Here is a 23,548-nt window from a genome sequence, read left to right as displayed (position 1 = left end):
GGTGAAACCCTGTCTCCACTAAAAAATACAAAAATTAGCCTGGCATGGTGGCGCACACCTGTAATTTCAGCTACTTGGGAGACTGAGGCAGGAGAATAGCTTGAACCCAGGAGGTGGAAGTTGTAGTGAGCCGGGATTGCGCCACTGCACTCCAGCCTGGGTGACAGAGCAAGACCCTGTCTCAAATAGTAAAATAAAGGCTTATAAAAAGTAAAATAAAGGCTTTTGAAAACTTCTTAACATATATATTTAAAATGCCTTTAAACAAAATAAACAGAAAAAAGTACTAATGCCAGTTTCCTCAACAATGAAAATAATACGTAACTTACTGAGCAGTTATAGGGATTAAATTAGATCATTTTATATAGAAAGCGCCTACAATAGTCCTTGGAACACAATACAGGCTCCACTGTGTTTGTAAGATGACCTTTTTCTAAGCTCCTTAAGACTGAAGTCATGTAATTAGTAAACTAGACAGAATTCAGATGAAAGAGTCATTTTATGTTTGCTTGTTTACTTATCAATCATTAAAAGTATATGTCCTAGCCAGGCATGGTGGTGCAAGACTGTAGTTACAGCTACTTGGGAGACTGAGGCAGGACCGCTTGAACCCAGGAGTTTGAGGCTGCAGTGGGTTGTGATCACACCACTGCACTCCAGCCTGGATGACAGAGAGACCCTGTCTCTATAAATAAATAAGTAAAATTTTAAAAAATAAAAATAAATAGTATATGCCCTGTTTAAGCAACAGAATGGGGTATTAAAATATTAGGAGAATTGGTTTCTGCTTTTAAAAATACACTAGTCTCAATCACTGAATTGATTATATAACATCATGCTTGACTTGAACCAAAACTAGGTGGAATTTGAAATATGTTAAATATGCATTAGAAGGAAATCGTAAATAACATAAAATACATAAGTTGTTAAAAAAAAAAAAAAAGGAAATCATTACCAAAATTCATCAACCATTAAATCCTTACCTTGTTTTGACAAGAAATGGCTGCAGATCCTGAAGGATATTCCCTGTTTTTCGCCTAACTTCTAAATACAGGTTTGGTCGATCAAAACCAGTACAGGTGATCTGAGGATTTCTCAGATTTAAGCAACGTACAATGTCTTCCCGGATTGAGGAACTTGCAGTAGCAGTAAGTGCAACGATTGGAACCTGAATGATGTAAAACTGATATTTTAAAAAGGAAAGAGCTCATTCATTCCCAACATGTCTATAGCTTTCTTACAAAGAGACTGGTAGGACAACAGTTTGTGGTACAATGTTAAAGACACAACTGTAAGATTTTTTTGCAAAGAAAAAATCTCCCTACTAACTTGTTTCTCAGCCTTCTGGATACAATATTTACTTTTTAAAAATCAGAAATCATTTAAATAAAACATTAAATCCATGAGGTTTCCAAATGCCATTTACTTTGTCTTATTAAATTAAGCCTACTTGTTAGCTATCTACTTCTCCATTTATTATTTTTTAACATTACATTTAAAATGGTGCTGATATAAGCTGGGGGGTATATTATGCCTTATATTTGATTAATGTATAATTACAAATGATAAACTCTCAATTCACTGAAAATCTAACTATATAAAGCAATGGTCTTTTTTTTTTTTTTTGGCCTCCTATTTTAAATATATAGGTTTATGGCTTCACAAATCTAGAAGCAAAGCTCCAATGACCCAGATAACCTCTCTTCAGTGGTACTGAGATAATCAATAACATACTATATATAGGAAATATGTATAAATGAAACATATTATTAATTGATTGCTAGCAAAGACTTCTTCACTGGATTGGCAGACAGAGCAGGAGACTCAGCAGTTATCAGGAAAAGCATGAATATGTCATCTTCCAGAAATTCTAAGGTATGGTAACAACATGCCTCCCCTAAAACTAGATCTCGTGTTTTTATTTTATTATAGGAAATTACACTTAACTATGGTATTATTTCATAATCAGAAAAAGTGGACTGTCTTACAGTTGTTCCTAAATTATCAGCTGTTCTATCACCAAGAATATAACTTTCTTAAAAATATTCTTTTTAGCTCGTGACAGATACAGGAAACAATATTCTCATAAAATAGCTCTTCAGATGCACTGCATCTATTATACAAACCAACCATAGCAATTATCTTGTATATAAGTGGAAATGTATGTGCAATTTACCAATTTGCAAAGAAGCACTTCTAGAATATGACTCAAAATTAAAACAAGATAAATTTATTAAAAATTATAAACTACTTTTTCAATCACTATGACCTTACTGAATTAAAAATTATCTCCAAACTCATATTTAAAAAAAATCAATTAAGTTTAAGAGTAGGTTTTTTCAAATTTAAAAAATTAAATTAAAACTAATGTGACGAGATAATTGGCATCATTTTTGCATTCTTTATCCTTAAATTTTGTGACACTATTTTAAAAGGCAACCCCAAAATTAATTTCATTGATTTGTGGCTTACAATCAGATTGTTCTCTGAATTTACAGTGCCTGCGTAGCAACTTAAAGATGAACAAGCTAATCTATAAAGAGGTTGGTTTCTCTAATTAACCCCTAACATGGGTGCATCTGTGTTAACACACAGGTTTTAACAAATATAAGGCTGAGAATAAGGGAGGTTTAAAAATTAGAGGTTCTTAGAACATGCACATTCTCACTCTCACAGTAAAGCACTTTCACCGGTTAAGTGTTCTGGTTAAATAATTTATATAAATGCACTAATAAAATACTTGTTTAACCACATATTTAAAAAAGTGATTTTCAGGATACAGTCCATAAGAAAACAGGGTTGGGTTTGTTTCTAAGCAATATAATGTATAAGTGAGCAGGTAATATATTTATGAAAATGAGGAAGTAAGCATGAAACATGACATATATTTAAGAAGTTAACAGAAAAACCAGGCAAAAGAATGGCAGCACAGTGGGAAAAGCCTGTTTTGGAATCAGATTGCTTGAGCTGAAATCCTGTTTTTGCCACTTACTAGATGTGAGATTTTGAGCTCTTTATTTAACTCTCTACGCTTCAGTTTCCTCATCTATAAAATGGCTACAATAACAGTGCCAATCTCATAAAGTTGTGAATATCAAGTGAGATAAAACATGTAAAGTGCTGAACATAATGCATGAAATAAAATATAGTAAGCACTCAAAAAGTTTCAAGTATTATAAATACTGTTATTAAAATAAATAAAAAGAATTCTATATAACAACTTCAGAGACATGAGTACTACTCCCAGATTTGCAACTGACATTTGCAAGGGCTCAGTTTTTTCAGCAAAAAAAATGAGATGGAGACGGCTATATGATTTGTTAGACCCTTCCAACTTAAAAATTCCCATCTTGCTACCAGAAATTCCCTATTCCAGCAATCTGGTAACAGTGAAAATCACTATAAATTTACTCTTTTGCCTCAACATTCTAGAAAGATATAGCTAAGAATGTTGCTTCTACAATTAGAAAATAAAGTAACAGACTATATTAAAAATTAATAGTACTTCGTTACTACTAAACGAGCTAGTACTTCGTTTTCATTGGATACATTTTCAGCATCATGAGTTGTCACAGCCTCTGAGCCCCTGATCTTAAGCCACAAGGGCTGAGTGTATTGTAAACTTATTCTTGCATGCTGCTGTCTGGGAATGGACCACACTACAGCTGGTAGTTCTGGGGGCGGTACTGCCGAAAGGCCTGAACACATGTATTTTGGCTGCATTTGAGGAACTTGGGATGCTGACTATTAATTTTGTATGTCAGCAACTGCCCCTTCTCCTATCCCAAAGCACCAATTACTGCCCTCTGCCTCAGCAGTACCTGTATAAGATGACATTCCAAAGACTGGAGGCGACTCAGCCTGAGTTAATTCACAAAATTGTGCCATGCTGGGGCTTGAGCTTGAGCTTGGGCTTAGGCTTGGGCTCAGCTTTTGACCCTCAGGCATCTCCTTTCCCTTCCTGCCTTCCTCTCCCTTCTCCTCTGCTGCAGCATGATTTTCTTAATCTTCAGACACTCACTATTTTCATGAACAGTTACCCTCCGGCCCCACAACCAAAGACAACTCATGGCCTCCTTTGGCCCTTGTGTAACACTGCAAACCTGTGGCTTTGCAAAATGTATCCAGGTCACAAGGGGATTTTTTTTTTTTTTTAGCAATGATATCCCTTTCTGGGTCACTTTTTAAGCTTATAACCAGACTTATAATCTTAAATGTATTTCCTTTGTTTAAGCTGCTGCTTCCTCTGTTTCACTGGATTGTGCTAGTTATCAGTGTCTCTTGGGTTCAAAGTAATAAAGAATTCCAAAACTGGAAAAATAAATAAATAAATAAAAATTAATGATAAACTTCCACTTCAGCAACGAATAGAACCTTTTCTCTTATTAAGTATGTGGTATTTTATGACATTTAAAATATATAAACTAGAGTGAAGCTTAAAAACAACACACAGGCAGGCTGAGAAAGATGACAATACATCCTCATTTGCCGGGACATTCCCAGTTTATGCCTGCAGTCACAGCATAATTATTAATAGCTTGAACTCTTTAATTTTCAGAAGCAAACTGCTTTGGGTAATAAATTATCCTGTCATTTAGTTCTTAACTCACAAAATGTATTCTTTAAGTTGACAGGTCTTAATTTCTTTTTTAACAGGCAGCAAGTTTTGCTAAATCAAACAACCAAATATAAATTAATCTTAGACATATACTTCAATGGTGTGGTGCCCACAGATTGAGAAAAGTATAAGTATCCCACCTGCTTCTAAATTCAGGTCATGTTGCTAATTCTAACTTTGTACTCCATAACATCACACATACTTCATTCATTCATGCACTCATTCTAAATAGTTACTAAGTACCTACTATGTGCTGATCTTTGTAATAGATACTGGGGAGAAAGTAATAGAAAAACCCCACATGTCTTATGGATTTCACAGTTCCTCTTACTTGAAATGTAAAGAACTTTAAGACTGATGCAAAGCTTTCTGCCTGGCTGTTCTTTCTCAACACTCACTTTGTCTGATTCTTTCCAAATAGGAATCTTTGTGCCAAACAGCTTAGTGATTTCTGCTGTTTTTGAAATTACTGAAATAATATAGTGTGAAACATTCCAGGTTTATAGCAGTTGTCCTAGTATAACTGGAATCAGAAGGAGAAGAAAAGCACCAAGAACAGTGAGAAAAATGATACTACTATAACCACCAGGTGGCATGTCTCACCACTTAGCTAATAAAGAGGGTTCTTGAAAACACCAGGGGAAAAACGTTTTCTCAGCCACTGCTCGGCCAACACCCTCCCCGCACTGGAGGCCCAACAGAAGGAATGTGCTTTATTAATCCTCCCAAGAAATGAAAATGATCCAATGACGTCCATGGCCAGACATAATAAAAGATTTAATTCAAGCTTAACAATGTTTAAGAACTGTATAAAATATTTAAAACTCCTTTAACACAATCCTTCTAGAATCAAAGGCCTAGGAAAGGATTACAGAAAGTAATCTTCCTAGTTTCCAAAAGCTTACTTTAAACCATTCTAAATTAATGGAAATCGGTCCTCCAGGTGCACTGTGCCTAGTGACTTTCACCATAGAAATCCCTTCTAAACATGTACTACTAACACTGTTCATCCTTTTATATTATTTGCACCACTTCATAATACCATATTTCATTTGGTGCTATTACTTCTACTGTTATAGGTATGAATCTAAACTCCTTTACTGAACTATGAGCTACCTGAGGGCAGAAATTATGTTTTATGCCTCTTTCAAATCATTTGCTTTAGAAACTAGCAGGATGTTGTATGGTGTAGCTATTTATGGCCCAACTCTATACTGCCCACTACCTGTTTTGGAAAGTCACTTTACTGATTCTCAGCTTTCTCATCATAATTCATTCATTCATTCACCCCATTATAAATTGAGCACCTCCTATAAGCCAGGTATTGTTCCAGATTTTATAAACCAAACAATCAAAAACTCCTCCCTACAAAGAATATTCTAGTGAAGAAGAACTCACAGAAAATTAACAAAATATAACACAGTAAGTTAGACAGTGATAGTGCTATTTTTAAAACAGCAAAGATTTACGAGGAATGCTGAATGATGGGGGAGGGGGAACTAATCTGATATTTCAAATATGGTGGCCCAGGAGGCCTAAATCCAAGAGATCTGAGAGAAGTAGGGGAGAACATCCTATAGACAATGTGGGGGAAACGTATTCAGGGAGAGGAAGCAGCAGGCGCAAAGCCCAGGCACTGAAGCATGCCTGGAATGTCCGAAGAAAAACAAGGAGGGTGGTGTGGCTGCATCCGGTGAATGAGGAGACCAGTAGAGAATGAGATCAGAGGGAAAATGGAAGGCCAGATCACATGAGGATCGGTAACTCATCATAAGGACTTTTGCCTTTATTTAGAATGAAATGGCATGCTACTAGATGGTTCTGAGCCAAAGATATGATCTATCAGACTTCATTTTTAAAGTATCACTCTGGACGCTGTGTTGAAACAGAATGAGGGATGGGAAGAGTGAAAGCAGGAGGCCCTAAGGAGATGGTGGCCTGTACCTGGGGAATGGCAGGGATCAAGAGAGAAGTGATTTAATTCTGCATATATTCTGAAGACCTCACGAGATTTCCTTACTGTTTAAATAAACAGTGGAGTGTAAGAAAAAGAGAAAAGATTGAGGAAAATTCCAAAATTTTGGCCAATGGAGCTGCTGTTAAACAAGATGGAGGAGAGTGAGGAAAGAGCAGATCTGGAGTGCTATGCAGAAGTCAGTTAGGAAGAGGTTAAGTTTGAGATACCTGTTGGTCATCTCACCAGAGGCATGTTGAGTAGTTATATAGATGTGTGCCTGTGTGTACACACATATATATGTACATATATTCTATTAAATGGCTAAAATGAACTAATAGTGACAACACCAAATGCTGGCAAAGAGGCAAAAACAACTGAATCACTCATATACTGCTGATATCAGTCTATGATGGAGATAAAAATTTGGGAGCCCTCAGTATAGACTTGATATTTAAAACTGTAGGCTGGACGTGGTGGCTCACATCTGTAATCTCAGCACTTTGGCAAGCCAAGGCAGGTGGATCACCTGAGGTCAGGAGTTCGAGACCAGCCTGGCCAATATGGTGAAACCCCATCTCTACTAAAAATACAAAAATTAGCTAGGCATGGTGGCACGTGCCTATAATCCTAACTACTGGGGAGGCTGAGCAGAAGAATCACTTGAATCCGGGAGGCAGAGGTTGCAGTGAGGTGAGTTCACGCCATTGCACTCCAGCCTGGGCAACAAGAGTGAAACTCCATCTCAAAAATAAAAAAATAAAATAACATAAAACTGTATGTTGGGTGAAATGACCAAGAAAATGAGTGCAAAGGTAGGTCCAAAGACTAAAGTTTCTGGAAGGCCAACATTAAAAGGTCAGGGAGATGAGAAGGAACAGGAGGCTGAGAATAAAGAGACAGTAAGGAAAGAAGAAATCCATGAGTGTGTGCTGTCCTATGTGACTACTAAAGAATTATTTCAAGAAAAAGTATGAAGATTTTAATAGCTACCTTGTTGAACCATGATACTAAAATCTGACCCAAGGCCAGCCACATCATTGGAGCTCAATTCACATGGTTTGATTTTCCCTCAATATAAACTTGCTAACTAGTATATTTAATTTATTTTTGGTTTGTTCTGTTTTAATATCTGCTCCAACCAAACTCTGTGAGATAAGCTAACAAAAGATACTATATTTGAGATGCCTCTCAATTTGCTATCTATAAGCAAGATTAATGAGCAATGAAATTGAACTAGACAACCTACCAAAAGAATAACAAACAATTTCTAACACAGTTTACTCACAAAACTGTGAAATCCTGGGCTCAGAAGGCACCATTGCCTCGCTACTACCAAGAAAACTTAAACATAAGCCAACTTTATTTGTTCAAAATTAATATAACAGGCTAGAGAACCCAGAAATAGACCCACACAAATACACCCACATGACTTTCAACAAAGGGGCAAACACAATTTAACAGGGGAAGGACAGCCTATTCAACAAAGGATCTGCTGCAATTTAATCTATTGGGAAAACAATGAACCTTGACTTAAACCTCACACCTTATACAAAATTTAACTCAAAATGGATCACAGACTTAAAACATAAAACTGTAACAATTTTAGGAAAGAACCACAGGAGAAAATCTTCAGGATCTAGGGCTAGGTGAAGAGCACAATCCATAAAAGAAAAAATGATAAACTGGATTTCACTAAAATGTTAAATATTTACTCTGTGAAAGACATGGTAAAAAGAATGAAAAGACAAGCTACAAAGTGGAAGAAATATTTGAAACCACGTATCTGACCAAGGACTCATATCTACAATGTATTTTTTAAACTCTTAAAACTCAACAGAAAAAACCAAGCACTCCAATTATGTAAGAAATTTCACCAGAGGCAAATTAGTATATGAAAAGACGTTCACCATCATTAGCCATGAGAGAAATGCAAATTAAAAGTGAGATACCACTCGACACCTATCGAAATGGCTAAAATAAAAAACAGTTGCAACAACAAACGGTGGCAAGGATAACTAGATCATTCACACACTGCTGACAGGAATGTAGAATGCTACAGCCACTTTGGAAAACAGGTTGACAATTCATTAAAAACTAAAAATACACTCCTGGACATTTATCCCAGAGAAATGAAAACTTTTACATTTTCAGGTTGTTTAACCATTCACCCATTAAAGAATCTCTGAAGGCCAGGTGCAGTGGCTCACGCCTGTAATCCCAGCACTTTGGGAGGCCGAGGCAGGTGGATCACGAGGTCAGGAGATCGAGACCATCCTGGCTAACACGGTGAAACGCTGCCTCTACTAAAAATACAAAAAATTAGCCGGGCACGGTGGCGGGCGCCTGTAGTCTCAGCTACTCGGGAGGCTGAGGCAGGAGAATGGCGTGAACCCAGGAGGCGGAGCTTGCAGTGAGCCGAGATCGCGCCACTGCATTCCAGCCAGGGTGACAGAACCAGACTGTCTCAAAAAAAGAAAAATAAAGAAAAAAAAATAAAGAACCTTTGAGATATGAACAAATGTTCATAGCATCTTTATTCATAATAGTCAAAAACTGGAAAACAACCCAAAAGTTCTTCAACAGGTGATCAGTTAAACTGTGGTACAACCATACTGTGGAATACTCTGTAATAATAAAAAGGAACAGACTACCGAAAAATAGTCATGTGATACTTAACGGCATTTCTGTCAATGACAGAGCACATGTGGAACAGTGGTCCCATAAGATTATAATGGAGCTGAAAAATTCCTATCACCAAGTGATGTCATAGCCAGCATAATGTCTTAGCACAAGGCACTGCTCACGTTTGTGGTGATGCTGCTGTCAATAAACCTACTGCACTACCAGGCATTAAAAAGTATAGCACATACAATTATATACAGTATATAACTTGATGAATAATAAACAAGTATGTTACTGGTTTACGTATTTACCTATACCCTTTTCCATTATTTTAGAGTATACTCCTTCTATGTATTCATTTTTTAAAGTTAACTGTAAGACAGCCTCAGGCAGGTCCTTCAGGAGGTATCTAGGAGAAGGCATTGTTATCACAGATGACAGCTCCATGAGTGTTACTGCCCCTAAAGAACTTCCAGTGGGATAAGACGTGGAGGTGGAAGACAGCAACATTGATGATCCTGACCCTGTGTAGGTCTAGTCTGATATGTGTGTATTTTAGTTTTTAACAAAAAAGTTTTAAAAATAAAAATAATAAAATTTTAAAATAAAGCCTTATGGAATGCATTAATCAAGGAAGAAAAAATTTTTGTACAGCTGTACAATGTGTTCATGTTTTAATCTAAGAATTATTACAAGAGTCCAAAGTCAAAAAATGTTTTAGGTTTATGAATTAAAGTTACAGTAAACTGAGATTAATTTATTATTGAAGAAAGAAAACTTTTAAAGAAAATTTTAAAAATTTAGTGTAGCCTAAGTGTACAATATGTATAAAGTCTACAGTAGTGTACAGTAATGTCCTAGGCCTTTACATTCACTCGCCACTCCCTCACTCACTCAGAGCAACTTCCAGTCCTACAAGCTCCATTCACAGGAAGCACCCTATACAGGTATACCATCTTTTATCTTTTATACTGTATTTTTACTGTGCCTTTTCTACATTAGATAAGTTTAGATACACAAATACTTACCATTGTATTACAATTGCCTGCAATATTCATTACAGTAACATCTGTACAGGTTTACAGCCTAGGAGCAATAGGCTCTATCATATAGCCTAGGTGTGCAGTAAGCTTTATCATGTAGGTTTGTGTAAGTCCATGTTCAGACAACCACAAAATGTCCTAAGAACACATTTCTCAGAACATATCCCTGTTGTTAAGCAACACATGACCACAAACAACTTGGATAGATCTCAAGGTAGTTATGTTGAGTGAAAAAAACTAATTCCAAAAGGTGACAAATTGCATGATTCCATGTATATAACATTCTTGAAATAATATTTTAGAGATAGAGACCAGATTTGTGGTTGCCAGTGGCTAGGGCTAGGGGTGGGAAGAACAGCTCCAGGGAGCTTTGTGGTAAGGGAACATTTGGCATCCTGACTGCAGTGGTAGTTACACAAATGTACATGAGATTAAACTGTATAGAACAATACACATGCCATACAAAAGAGTACTTACAAAACTAGAGAAATAGGAATAAACTCTAGATACTGTACAAATGTCATATTCCTAGTTTTGATATTGTACTATAGTCACACAAGATGTTATTGTTCAGGAAACTGGATGAAAGGTACATAGGACCTCTATATAGGTTTTTTTTTTTTTTTTACAACTTCTTGTGAATCTACAATTTTCAAAATAAAAAATAGAACTGCTATTATTGTGGGTTTTTAAACCATTCATGTAAATATGCCAATCATGTAGAATATTCATGTAAAAATTCGTTTTTTTGTTTTGTTTTTTTTTTTTTGAGACAGAGTTTCGCTCTTGTTGCCCAGGCTGGAGTGGAATGGCACAATCTCGGCTCACTGCAACCTCCACCTCCCGAGTTCAAGCAATTCCCCTGCCTCAGCCTCCCAAGTAGCTGGGATTACAGGCACCTGCCACCACGCCCAGCTAATTGTTGTATTTTTAGTAGAGACAGGGTTTCACCATGTTGACCAGGCTGGTCTCGAACTCCTGACCTCAGGTGATCCACCCACCTCGGCCTCCCAAAGCGCTGGGATTACAGGCGTGAGCCACCATGCCCGACCAAAATTTGCTATTTTTTATAATTAGGGAAGAAAGGGAAATTCTAATACCAAAAGCTTTAATAAAATTTCTATAGAATAATTCAAACTTTAGGTTTTCAATGTGATACAAGAAGGGGTAACCGGGATTTCACAGCATCCTAGAGTAAAAGGACATATGGATGAAAGATCACTGAGAAGACATTCGGACAAATATGGCCCACAGCCTGTTTTGTTATGGCCCACCAGTGAAAAATGTAACTCTTTATATTTTTAAAGGGTTACTAAAAGAAAAAACAGAGAGAGGAATATGTGATACAGACTACATGTGGCCTATAAAGCTTGAAATATTTATTATCTGGTCCTTTCAGAAAAGGTTTGTCAAGCCTTGTTCTATTATATTCCTCGATAGATTATATACCAACTTTAGCATTTTTTAAAAAATAGTTCTCTTTTTACATTATCCATTTGCTCTTTTATAGTGAAGTCTTCAGCTTCTTTACCACTCCCCAATCCTGAACGCTCTCCTTATTAAGAATGTAATTTCGGGACATCAGACTTGGCAAAGCTTACCATTGGCAGTGCTGTCTTCAGGGAGCCCAACTTCCTGAATGAATTCCTAAAATCATGCCCCCACTCAGAAATACAGTGAGCCTCATCCACAGCAATGAGCGTGATACCTATAAAAAAGAAAAACACATAAAGGAAAAGATAAAGCTCGAAAGGAAAAAATAAACTCATCTACATCTCCAAAGGAGAATAAATAACCAAATCAAAGTATTTGGTTCCTATAAGAACAGAAGCATAAATATCATCATATTAACACCAAAAATCATTATTGGAAATAGGGAGAGGGGAGATATATGAATAAAAGGCTTAAGAATTTTAAAAGGAAATATTTATGTATTAATCCAAACAAGACATTTATTGGATCTCAGCTTTCATCACTATTCCTTGGAGAGATGAATTGCTTACTGTGACTTTGCCTCCAAAACTATCCACCTGCATTTCTCCTTGGTAATACCTTCAATTTTATCTCATGCATTAGCTATTAAAAGAGATAAAAAGAGTCAGCAAATTTCTACTGAAATTAACTGCATGGCCATCCATGATTGATCACATATCATATTGCAAAGAGTCCTCTGAAATGCCAGTACTAGAGCACAGGAGGACAGCCACATTTTCTAATGTAAAATGGTATGGGAGGAGCTAAATCACATGATGCACAAAGTAGTAAGAAGAAATGTTATTTGTTCTTTTTTCCTGTAGTAGCCTCTCTACTCTGCCCCCATACCAGACACAAACATTGAAACGGAATCAATAGTGTGTTGTAATGCATGTCAGAAAAGGATTTTATTGTAAAATCACCCGTGACAATGTTTTCAGATTTTTCACAGTAGTAACAGTAGTGCTTTTGTCCTCAATTAACAAATTGATACTTAAGAATAACTTTTTCCCTCAATGAGTATGATCATTCTTTGATACTTCTCTGAGCATTAATAATGTTCGGACACTAGGAGGAGGATGATTAAAAAGCTCTAAAGTCAGACTGCCCAGATGCAGAACCTGGCTCCACCATCTGCCATGTGTATTACCTTAAGCAAGTTACTTAAGCTTTCCAAGTCTCAGTCCTCTCACAAGTAAAATGTGGATAATAATGGTACCTAACATTTTCTAGATGCTCTAAAAATTAAATCATATCATTCACATAAAATGCTAAAACAGGGCCTGGCACACACACAAAAAAATGCTACTACTCCTATTATGGTTAATAAATATCTATTATTATCCAAACACTTTTCTAGGAATAAAAAGACTAATAAAATACAATCCATGACCTGAGGAGTTCACAATTCTAAAAGAGGAGACAGACATGCAAATAAACAATTACAATTCACTGACATTACAAGCTACAACAGTCCTAAGAGAGTGTGGAGAAGAAAGAAAGACAAAAAAAAACAAAAAACAAAAAAAAAACCTACTAAACATGGGGGCAAAGTCAGTTATTTGTATCAAAATTCTCTGGGTACTACTGAGTGGCTGGAAAAAATTCAATATTATCACTGTTTTGGCTTTTGAAACTAAACCTGAGTGAGTGACTGATTTTTCCTTCCTTCCTTCCTTCCTTCCTTTTCTTAGGCTAAAGTGCAGTGGCGCAATCTCGGCTCACTGCAAGCTCTGCCTCCCGGGTTCATGCCATTCTCCTGCCTTACCCTCCCCAGTAGCTGGGACTACAAGCACCCACCACCATGCCTGGCTAATTTTTTCTTTTTGTATTTTTAGTAGAGACAGGGTTTCACCATGTTTGCCAGGATGGTCTCGATCTCCTGACCTCATGATCCAGGGCCTCGGCCTCCCAAAGTGCTGGGATTACAGGTGTGAGCCACCGCTCCCAGCCCCTTCCTTCCTTTCTCCCTTCCTTCCTCTCTCCCTTCCTTCCTTCTCTCTCTCTCTCTCTTTCTTTCTTTCATAACTAGCACTATAACAGGTACCATGCTCAGCTCATTTTTTTTTTCAGAGATGGGGTCTCACTGTGTTGCCCAGGCTGGTCTCGAACTCCTGGGTTCAAGCAATACTCCTACTTCAGCCCAGATTTTAAATTAAATAGGTTAAAACAGAATGATGGTCTCTTTTAAAACTTTCCTTTTTTTAAAAGCTTTAGTTACAGGTTTGACAAACTAGCTTTTAATGGAGCTAAACCTTATCCCTGGAAATCAGTTTAGACAAGCTTTTGCCAACATCCACTTAAGTTAAAAGTCTGGTTGGTAAGGAGCCTCCCTATAAAACTATGTTTGCTGTTTCTGTTAAAAATCCAGACTACTTAAGTAATTTAACATTTACTTAAAAATGAGGAATCTGATTAGCTAAATGTCAGACTGCTGTACAAATAACATCCTGCGTATATTCATTTTTGCAAGCATTGTACAATTTCCCGCAACAAAAGGCAAAGGAAAATATTTCAAAAATAATTTTTATTTCATGTATCCCTTTTTATTCAACACTGAGTCAACCAGAGAACATTTTCATCCATCATAAGCAAAGTACGCTGCTCTAATAATTGCAGTGTCCATAACTCATCCATTACAAAAAAACAAAAATAGTTCTAACTACTTGTCAGAAGTATTAAGTATTTGCTTAAATACTTAAGCTTATTATTCATTTAACACTATCACAGAAACAAAGCAAATAGTAAAAACGTACCCAAACCACTATGGACATAGACCCCAGCTTTTGCAATACAACCATGAAATTTATATATAGGGTAGTTATTCTTAATCCAAAGTGAAATATTCACAATAATTTCATACAACCTATTAGGAAATATATCAAATTCATTGTCCATTAAAGGCAAAAAATACAGTATGTCAATAAGGGAGTTTAAGAGCTCATAAATGTACTCATTGCTAATATATTTAATGAAATGTTAATTGCTGCCCTCATTCTTTTGTTGGTTTTAACACATACTAAAAAAGATACAAGTTTGTTTTCATTACATTGTTGGAAAAATTATCAAATGCTTTCCTACAGTTATATGAAAGTAACCATTAAATGAGACGTTGCAATTCGAAAACCTAACCTATCTGGAATTATTTGAATACATAATTATACAAAAAGATCATATGATATTGAAAAATTAAATTTGGTTAGGCCAACTGAAGGTGGGAAATAGGGGCATTTGCAATAGAAGCCATGATTGCAATTCTTGGATAGTTAAGCCTAACCACCAAGAAGAAAAAAAATTTTTTTTGAGGCATGGTCTCGCTCTGTTGCCCAGGATGGAGTGCAGTAGCATGATCTTGGCTCACTGCAGCCTTCATCTCCCAGGCTCAAACAATCCTCCTACCTCAGCCTCCCAAGTAGCTTGGACTATGGGCATGCACCACCAGGCTCGGCCAATTTTTTAAAAAGTTATTTGTAGAGACGAGGTCTCACTATAGTGAGGCTTAAAATATTTTTAAGTACAAAAAAAGTGCTATCAGCTTTTGACTAATTCTATATTTACACGTTCTAGGAAATAAACTGTGACTTATCTAAGTTTTTGGTTTTTGTAATAAATCATACTCACTAGTGGCAACTAATCAAAGGTACTGTGGTTTCCAACCCGGGCTCTATATCAGAATCACCTGTGAGAAGCCACCAATGCCAGGTGCCAACCCAGGCCTGTTAAATCAGAATTTTCAAAGTTGGGTGTTGGTTACCTACATTTTTTTTAAAGTTTGAAAAGTGATTCTTATGAACAAAGAGGGTACAAAACCACTACATTGACTTAATTTAGATACAGAACATGAAAAACAAGTAAATTAAAATTTCACAGAACCTAGGATTCAACATTCATTCAACAATATGTTTAAGTGCCTATATGCCAAGCACTGCACTGGGGAAACATAAATTTTAAAAAGTGATATTTTTCCCTTGAAAAGTTTATAGCCTAGCAGAAGAAAACAGATATATAAACAGGTAATTATGATAACAGAGCCTAATTTCTATAGCAAAAGGAATTATAGAGTATCATGGGATAAGACAGGTGAAACACCAAGTTAGAGAGTCCGAGATTTCCTGGAGGAAGTAATGTTTGAAATAAACTTTAACAGAAGTGAAATCCAGTGTCCATCCATAGGTTTAACTTTAAATATTAACTCAGTAAGTATTTACAGAGATCTTTCTTTATCACTTACCAATATCAGCCTCAAGTTGCTGGAGCAGGCCCATGTTACCTGAACAGTATTCTGGAGTTACGTATACAATCCGGTATTTACCTCTGTAAAAACAAACAAAACAAAAAAGAAAAAAAAAACAGGAAGGGAAACATATTAACAATAAAGAAAACAATCATCTCAAGGAATTACAACTTAAAATCAAGATACCTTATGAAAGTTTAAATAATACTTTATGTCACGAAAATCTAAAAGAATGCTATATATATGCAGAGAATGCTTATCTCTTCAGAAAGAAAAATGAGGAAGACTCACTAAAGACTACGGATAAAAAGAAAGACCTATTGTATTTTCCAAACCCAATTCCAGTCTCTTCCTAAGGGCTGGCTAATTTCTTTTGAGTGGGATCTATGAGACATTCCTTTATCCTTAATATAAATTTCAATATACACTCATGCTAGCTTGAGTTAATTTCTATTCTGGGTAGACAGAATCCTAATTAAGACAATGTTTGTAGTAAGGCTAGGTCTGGGGCAAAATATTTACAGAGTCTGCTCTCCATTCTATGAAATGAAAACCTAGATCAAGTCAAATGTAATGAAACTTAATTTTCTATATGGAAAGACTTTAAAAGCATTCACCTGTCCATTCAACAGATAAGTTTAAGTGTCTATTGTGCGCTAGGCATTGTGCTTTCACAAGGAATCAAATAGGAACAAAACAGCTATGCCTTTACCTTTATGAAATTAATATTGTATTCTAATTAACATAGGAAATGGTATAAAGAATAAGCTCTGATGTCAAACAGCCCAGTTCTACTTCTTACAAGGTAAGTGATGTTAGCCAAGTTACTTTAGTATGCCTAGTTTCTTCGGTATAAAACGGTGACAATAACTATCAAGACAGCTAATTGTTTCGATATCTAGATTCAAGGTAAACTCAATCAAAATCCCAGCAGGCATATGGGTTGAAAAGGTGATGCTGACATGCTCACAGAAATACAAAGGACATAGAATAGCCAGAACAACTTTGAAAGAAAAGAACAAAGCAAGAGGCCTTGCGCTACCTGATTTCCAGGTTTATTATAAAGCTACAGTAATCAAGACACCAATCAAGACAGACAAATAGATCCACAGACCACAGAATAGAGAGTGCAGCAATAGACCCACATATATGTAGTCAATTTATTTTTGACAAAGGTACAAAGTCAATTCAGTGTAAAAGCATAGTCTTTTTAAAAAATGGAGCTGGAACAATATGTGAAAAATACATAAACTGTAATCAATACCTCATACAATAGACAACATTTACTAAAAATGAATCGTAAATCTAAATGTAAAACTTAAAACTATAAAACTTTTAGGAGAAAACATAAAAGCAAATCTTTGTGACCTTGGGTCAAAACACTAAAAGCAAAATCCCTTAAAGAACAAATCGACAAACTGGACTTTATCAAAATGAAAAACTGCTGCTCTTCAAAAGAACTGTGTGGAAAGTATGAAAAGTCATAAACTAGGAGAAAATGTTTGCAAAGCATACATCAAATAAATAATTTATATTCAGAATATAGAAATGACTATCAAAACTCACTAAGTAAAAAATAGGCAAAAGATTTGAACAGATACTTCCTCAAAGAAGATATACAGATGGCCAATAAGTGTATGAAAAATGCTCAATATAATTAGTCATTAGGGAAAAGCAAACTAAAAATACAATGAGATACTATTAGAATGGCTTAAGTTAAAGATCAGCCAGACTAAGTGATAGCAAGGATGGGGAGGAACTGGACCTCTCATACACTGCTGGTGGGAATATCCCATGATACAATCACTCTCAAAAGCTTCATAGTTTCTTAAAAAATTAGCATATAGCCCAGCAATTCCACTCTTAGGCATATAGGCAAAAGCGTTGAAAATGTATGTTCATAAAAAAATTGGTACACAAATGTTCACAGCATCATTATTCATAACAGCCAAAAAGGAAACAACCCAAATGTCCATCACTGATGAATGAATTTTTAAAATGTGTATGCCCATACTATGGAATATTATTCAGTCATAAAAAAAGACCAAATGAAGTACTGATATCACTATGCTAAGTGGAAGATGCCAGACACAAAAGGCCATATACTGTATAAGTTAATTTATAGAAACATCCAGAATAGGCAAATCATAGAGACAGAAAGTAGATTAGTGGTTGGAAGTGGGCAGAACAAAGATAATAGGCCGGGCAGAGTGGCTCACGCCTGTAATCCCAGCATTTTGGAAGGCTGAGGTGGGACAATTACTTGAGCCCAGGAGTTTGAGAGCAACCTGGGCAACACAGCAAAATCTCATCTCCACTAAAAATAAAACAAATTAGCCAGGTATGGTAACATATGCCTACAGTCCCAGCTACTCAGGAGACTGAGGTGGGAGGATCAATTGAGCCCAGGAAATCAAGGCTGCAGTGAACCAAGATCATGCAAGTGCACTCCAGCCCGGGAGACAGAGGGAGACCCTGACTCAAAAAAAAAAAACAAAAGAAAGAAAAGAAAAGGGAAAATAGGGAATGACTCCTTAATGGGTATGGAATTTCTTTTGGGAGTTAGGAAAATGTTCTGGAATTAATTATGATGGTTATATATTATTACTATACCAAAGCCCACTGGACTTTAGCAATGATTAAAATGGTAAAAGTTATGTTCTGTGAATTTTATCTCAATTAGAAAAAAGAAAGTTAAACATATATGCATCACATGTTCCAGTCATTCTGCTCCTTCATATATAATAAAATGAAAACATATGTCCATACAAAGACTTACATACGAATGTTCATAGCAGTTTTATTTGTAATAACCCAAAACTGGAAACGATCCAAATGTCTATCAGGTGAATGGATAAACAACTTGTTGGATATCCATAAAATGTAATCCACTTAACAATAAGAGGAATGAACTATTAATCACTGTAATAACATGAATGAATCTCAAAATAATTATACTGCATTATTTAAATCAGACAAAAAAGAGCACATAAAATATGAATGACTCCATGTATATAAGTTTAGAAAATGCAAACTAGTCTACAGTAACAGGAAGGAGCTCAGCAGTTACCCGGTGACTGGGGTTAAAACAAAAAGGTAAACTTTGTGGGTGATGAATATGTTCATTATCTGGATTGTGATGATGGTTTCATGAGTGCATACCTGTGTCAAAACTTATCAAATTATACATTCTCAGCATATAAAATTTATTGTAAGTCAATTACACCTCAATAAAGGTGATTTAAAATGCTTAGAAAAAAAGAAAACATGTTCACAAAAAAGATTTTTATAAGGATGTGTATAGCAGCTTTATTAGTAACAGTCCAAAACCAGAAAAATAGCCTAGGTGTCTATCAATAAGAAAATGTAAAAACAAACTGTGCTATATTCAATGAAATACAATAAAATAATAATCAGATATTAAAACAACAACAACAACAACAACTGCATCAGGTGCGGTGGTTCACGCCTGTAATCCCGGCACTTTGGAAAGCCAAGGCAGGAGGATCGCCTTCTAATTTTATCTCAGAAAAAAGAAAGTTAAACATACATCCACCACATGATCCAGTCATCCCACTCCTTGACATGTATCAATAAAATGAAACCATATGTCCATACAAAGACTTATATGTGTCTCAGCTTTATTTGTAATAATCCAAAACTGGAAACAATCCTGACGCCAGGAGTTCAAGACCAGCCTGGGCAACCAAGCAAGATCCTGTCTCTACAAAAAATTTAATAATTAGCCAGGCATAGTGGAACATACCTGCAGCCTAGCCTACTTGAGAGGCAGGAGGATAGCTTGAGCCCAGTAGTTAGAGGCTGCAGTAAGCTATGATTGCGCCACTGTACTCTAGCCTGGATGACAGAAGGAGACCCTGACTCTGAAAAAACAAAAACAAAACAAAACAAAACAAAAAACTACTGATACATGCAACAGCATGAAAGAATCTCAGAAACATTACAGCAAATGAAAGAAGTCTTACACAAAAGAGTTAATATTGTGTGACTGCATTTATATGGCATTCTACCAAACTATGGTAGAGAAAATCGGAGCAGTGGCTTGCCTAGGATGGAGGATGGAAAGACAGACTGGGGAGGGACATGAAGAAACTTTCTAGAGTGTCAGTGATATTCTGTATCTTGTTAGAGGTTTGGTTTACATCTTTGTATGCATTTATCAAAACTCAGTAAATATATGTGTATCTCGTGTGTATGTATATACTAATATATACATAAAGAAAGCAACTGCTTAATGGGCAGGGGTGTTCTTTTAGGAGTGATGAAAATGTTCTGAATTAGAACATGCATATATATGCATATATATTAATATATGTGTGTGTATGTATATATAAGTGTACATATGTTTGTGTGTGTGTGTACATATACACACACACACACACACAAAATGGGTGTGTGTATGTGTATCTGAGATGACATTCTCCTTAGGAATTACATCATGATAGAATTGGTTGGGCAAGAGACCTAGAATCCAGTCCCTGCTCAGCCAGTCATTGTGTGATTTTGGGCAAATTACTTGTCTCTGAGCCTCAGTTTTCTCATCTATAAAATGAGACAAATCTTTATATTCTCCAACTTCTCTTCCAAAACCAAAATTTTTATAATTCTATGAGTACAATGCTAATCTTATAGCCCAAGAACCGAGAATAACAGATTTCTTCAAGTTTGAAGGATTTAAAAAGTAACAGTCCTGCAAAGGTACAAAAGAAAGTGCATTTTAAAATCATGGACTTTTTTTTTCATGCATTTAGTAAAATTTGTTTGTATACAAAATTCTCTCATATACCACAGACATCTGACCACATGATTAGAAATCACATAAATTACTCACAACTTCCTCAGCAACATGTAATTCACCCACGTAACAAACTTGCATATGCACCCCCATAAATCCAAAATAAAAGTTGAGGGAAAAAAGATTACTCACAATTTAATATCTGTTAGAACATTTTCTGACTGTGCTGATCCAAGGAAGCAAGCTGGGATGTTGGACATTCTATAAGAAGAAAAACAAATATTCTGGCACCATGTACACATTACACATATCAATTTCATTCTTAAGTGAAAAAGAATAAAGAAATATAATAATTTATATTCCTGTTCTTTGCAATTTTCTTTTTTGTCACTTACTAACTTGATAAGCAAATTCCTTCAAGGGCCTTATCAGAATGCAAGTTTTTAAGGTGGGTCTTTGAAAGAGACTGCAAGCTCAGGGCAGCAGGGGATGACAGGGGGTAAAGGAATAGGTTGCTAGAACCTATTCCTTCTAACTGTATGTTTGTACTCATTAACCAACAGTAGGGTAACTATAGTTAACAACAACACTGTGTATTTCAAAATAACTCAAAGAAAAGATTAGAAATGTTCCCAGCACAAAGAAATGATAAATGTTCAAGTTGATGAACAAATGCCCTGATTTGATCAAGTGTATTTGATATGAGTGTATCAAAATACTACAGTACCCCATGAATATGTAAAGATATTATGTATCAATTTAAAAACAGATTGCAAGCTCAGGTTGAAGAAGCTGAAAAGTGTTTCATAGATAAAAAATATACTTCCATGTATACACTTCTTATCAAGCTAAAAAGCAAGGGTAACAAAAAGAGAAAAGAATTTTGAGATATTCAATGTAAACCAGCATAAAGTAATAATGTTTTTTTAAAAAATTTTATCAGGGCCACCTGGTAGCTTTGAATTACAGAGAACACAAGAAAGAAGGTAAGCTCTTCCACTAAAGGGTCATTTATTACCAATAAAGATAAAGCAATACCTGCAGAAATGTGTTATTGTGAACTAGATTTTAACATGCATGATGGATCAGATGTTTCACCCACAGAAGAAAAAAAGAGGGTGATATTGTGGCAATGATAACATGACTTACTTAAGCTGTAGCACTTGGTCTTCCATCAGAGAAATAAGGGGAGAGATAACAAGGCCAATCTTGCCTACATAAACAGGTGGATACTGGAAGCACAAACTCTTTCCATATCCTTGAAATGAAAAAAATATAGAAATAAAAATAAACCTTTGATGCTTTCATTTCTTTTTACAATGTACTTATACAGATGAATGGTCAATACTAGTATGCTATCTTCCTAAAAGCTAATTGATACATAAATCTGAGCATCTGTTCTTTGTTCACTCTCTTCTATATTTTACATCATTTGTAGTTGCATTTGTATTTTGAGAGTTTAATGAAAGATTAAGCATTTCAAACTCTTTATGTTTTATTTTTTTAAAGGATTAGGTTATTTGATTAAGTACAACTTACCAGTTGCCATGACAGCAACATTATCTCTTCTTTCTTCTAATACTGAATGAATCACTTTCCACTGAACTCTTGAAGGTTAAAAGCAAAAAGCTATTTTGTTTTATTAATAAGAAACCCAAGGTACAAATTAAAATCCATTCAATTTTTCATTTCCTCTCATAGAATTTATTTTCAAACTTCATACATAAATGCACAAACCTGGAACTTTAAAACAAACAATGCCATTTGACCAATGTCCCATTCAAGCTAACTAACAACTACCATTTGGTATATGTATTAAATTTCACTACATACATCTAAAGTAAAAAACAGATTCTAAGCTTCATACTAGATATCCAAAAGAATCAATACTTTAAAATAATAAGAGAAATGCTCAGGGACAAGGACTGACTGAAAAGGGAAATAAGGGAACTCTGTGCGGTGATGATAATAATATCTCTTGATAAGAATTTGGGTTACATGGGTATGCACATGTATATTTAAAATTTGCAAATGTACACTTAAAGTTTTATATTTCCTTACGTGCAAATTTTACACCAAAGAAAAAACTGTAAGTAAATATTTAACTCGTTAATAATTTACATGCTGAAATACTTAGGTGGAAGTGTAATGGTGTCCTCAATTGACCCTGAGATGCATTTTAAAACTGGAATGAATGAATGGATGGATAGAGACATATGAATGGATGGATATGTGATAAAGCAAGTATAGTAATGATAGTTGAATTTAGGTGGTGGGAATACAGACACGCACAGAAAAAAGTTCTTTCAACTTTACTACATCTTAGAAAATTTTCTTAATAAAATATCATGGGAAAAATCAATTGGAGAGGTGGTCTTCTGGCATGCTGTTACTGACCTATTCTTAACTAAGTGCTGGCCACAGGGTGCCCAGTTTATGAAAATTCATTGATCTCTACAACATGTGCACTTTTCTGTATGTAAGACATAAATAAAAAATGTTTAAGATCAAAAGAAAAAAGGAAAGAAATACTTCAGTGGATTATATTTTAAATTCTCAGAATAGGAAAAATCCAGTCTAGATTTTCACAGGCTTATTAGTTTTATTCACATTTACTTGTTCATCTCATTCTTATTCATCTCATTTAATCCTCACAAAAATGTGCCTGTTAGATGTAAACAAATTTTGAGTACATTAAAATAGATAAGATTATCACTATTCCTCAAATTGTTGTATTAAGAACTTCTAGTACATCTGCATGTTCTGGGTAATATACACAAAACAGGCACGTAGACACTCGTTTAATGAAAAACAAGTCAGTATTAAATTAACATTTATTTATAAG

The 23,548-nt window shown here is 35.4% G+C and overlaps 1 protein-coding gene across 3 annotated transcripts in view; it reads right to left on the bottom strand.

Annotated features, from left to right (window-relative positions):
• WRN (WRN RecQ like helicase) overlaps positions 1-23,548 on the bottom strand; it is a 151,650-nt gene that overhangs the window by 72,428 nt on the left and 55,674 nt on the right. For all 3 annotated transcript variants that reach the window (XM_003830758.5, XM_034965923.3, XM_034965924.3), the window contains 6 exons: positions 22,243-22,310; positions 21,853-21,961; positions 20,896-20,964; positions 15,945-16,027; positions 11,842-11,948; positions 984-1,168 (listed from right to left, as the gene is read on the bottom strand). In XM_003830758.5, coding sequence (XP_003830806.3) covers positions 984-1,168; positions 11,842-11,948; positions 15,945-16,027; positions 20,896-20,964; positions 21,853-21,961; positions 22,243-22,310 — 621 coding nt within the window. The remainder of the gene's footprint in view (positions 1-983; positions 1,169-11,841; positions 11,949-15,944; positions 16,028-20,895; positions 20,965-21,852; positions 21,962-22,242; positions 22,311-23,548) is intronic.

The sequence above is a fragment of the Pan paniscus genome, chromosome 7 (assembly GCF_029289425.2).
Source record: "Pan paniscus chromosome 7, NHGRI_mPanPan1-v2.0_pri, whole genome shotgun sequence".
In the NCBI taxonomy this organism is placed as follows: Eukaryota; Metazoa; Chordata; class Mammalia; order Primates; family Hominidae; genus Pan; species Pan paniscus.
The sequence above is the reverse complement of the archived record's forward strand: the minus strand, read 5'-3'. Positions and strand labels throughout refer to the sequence as shown.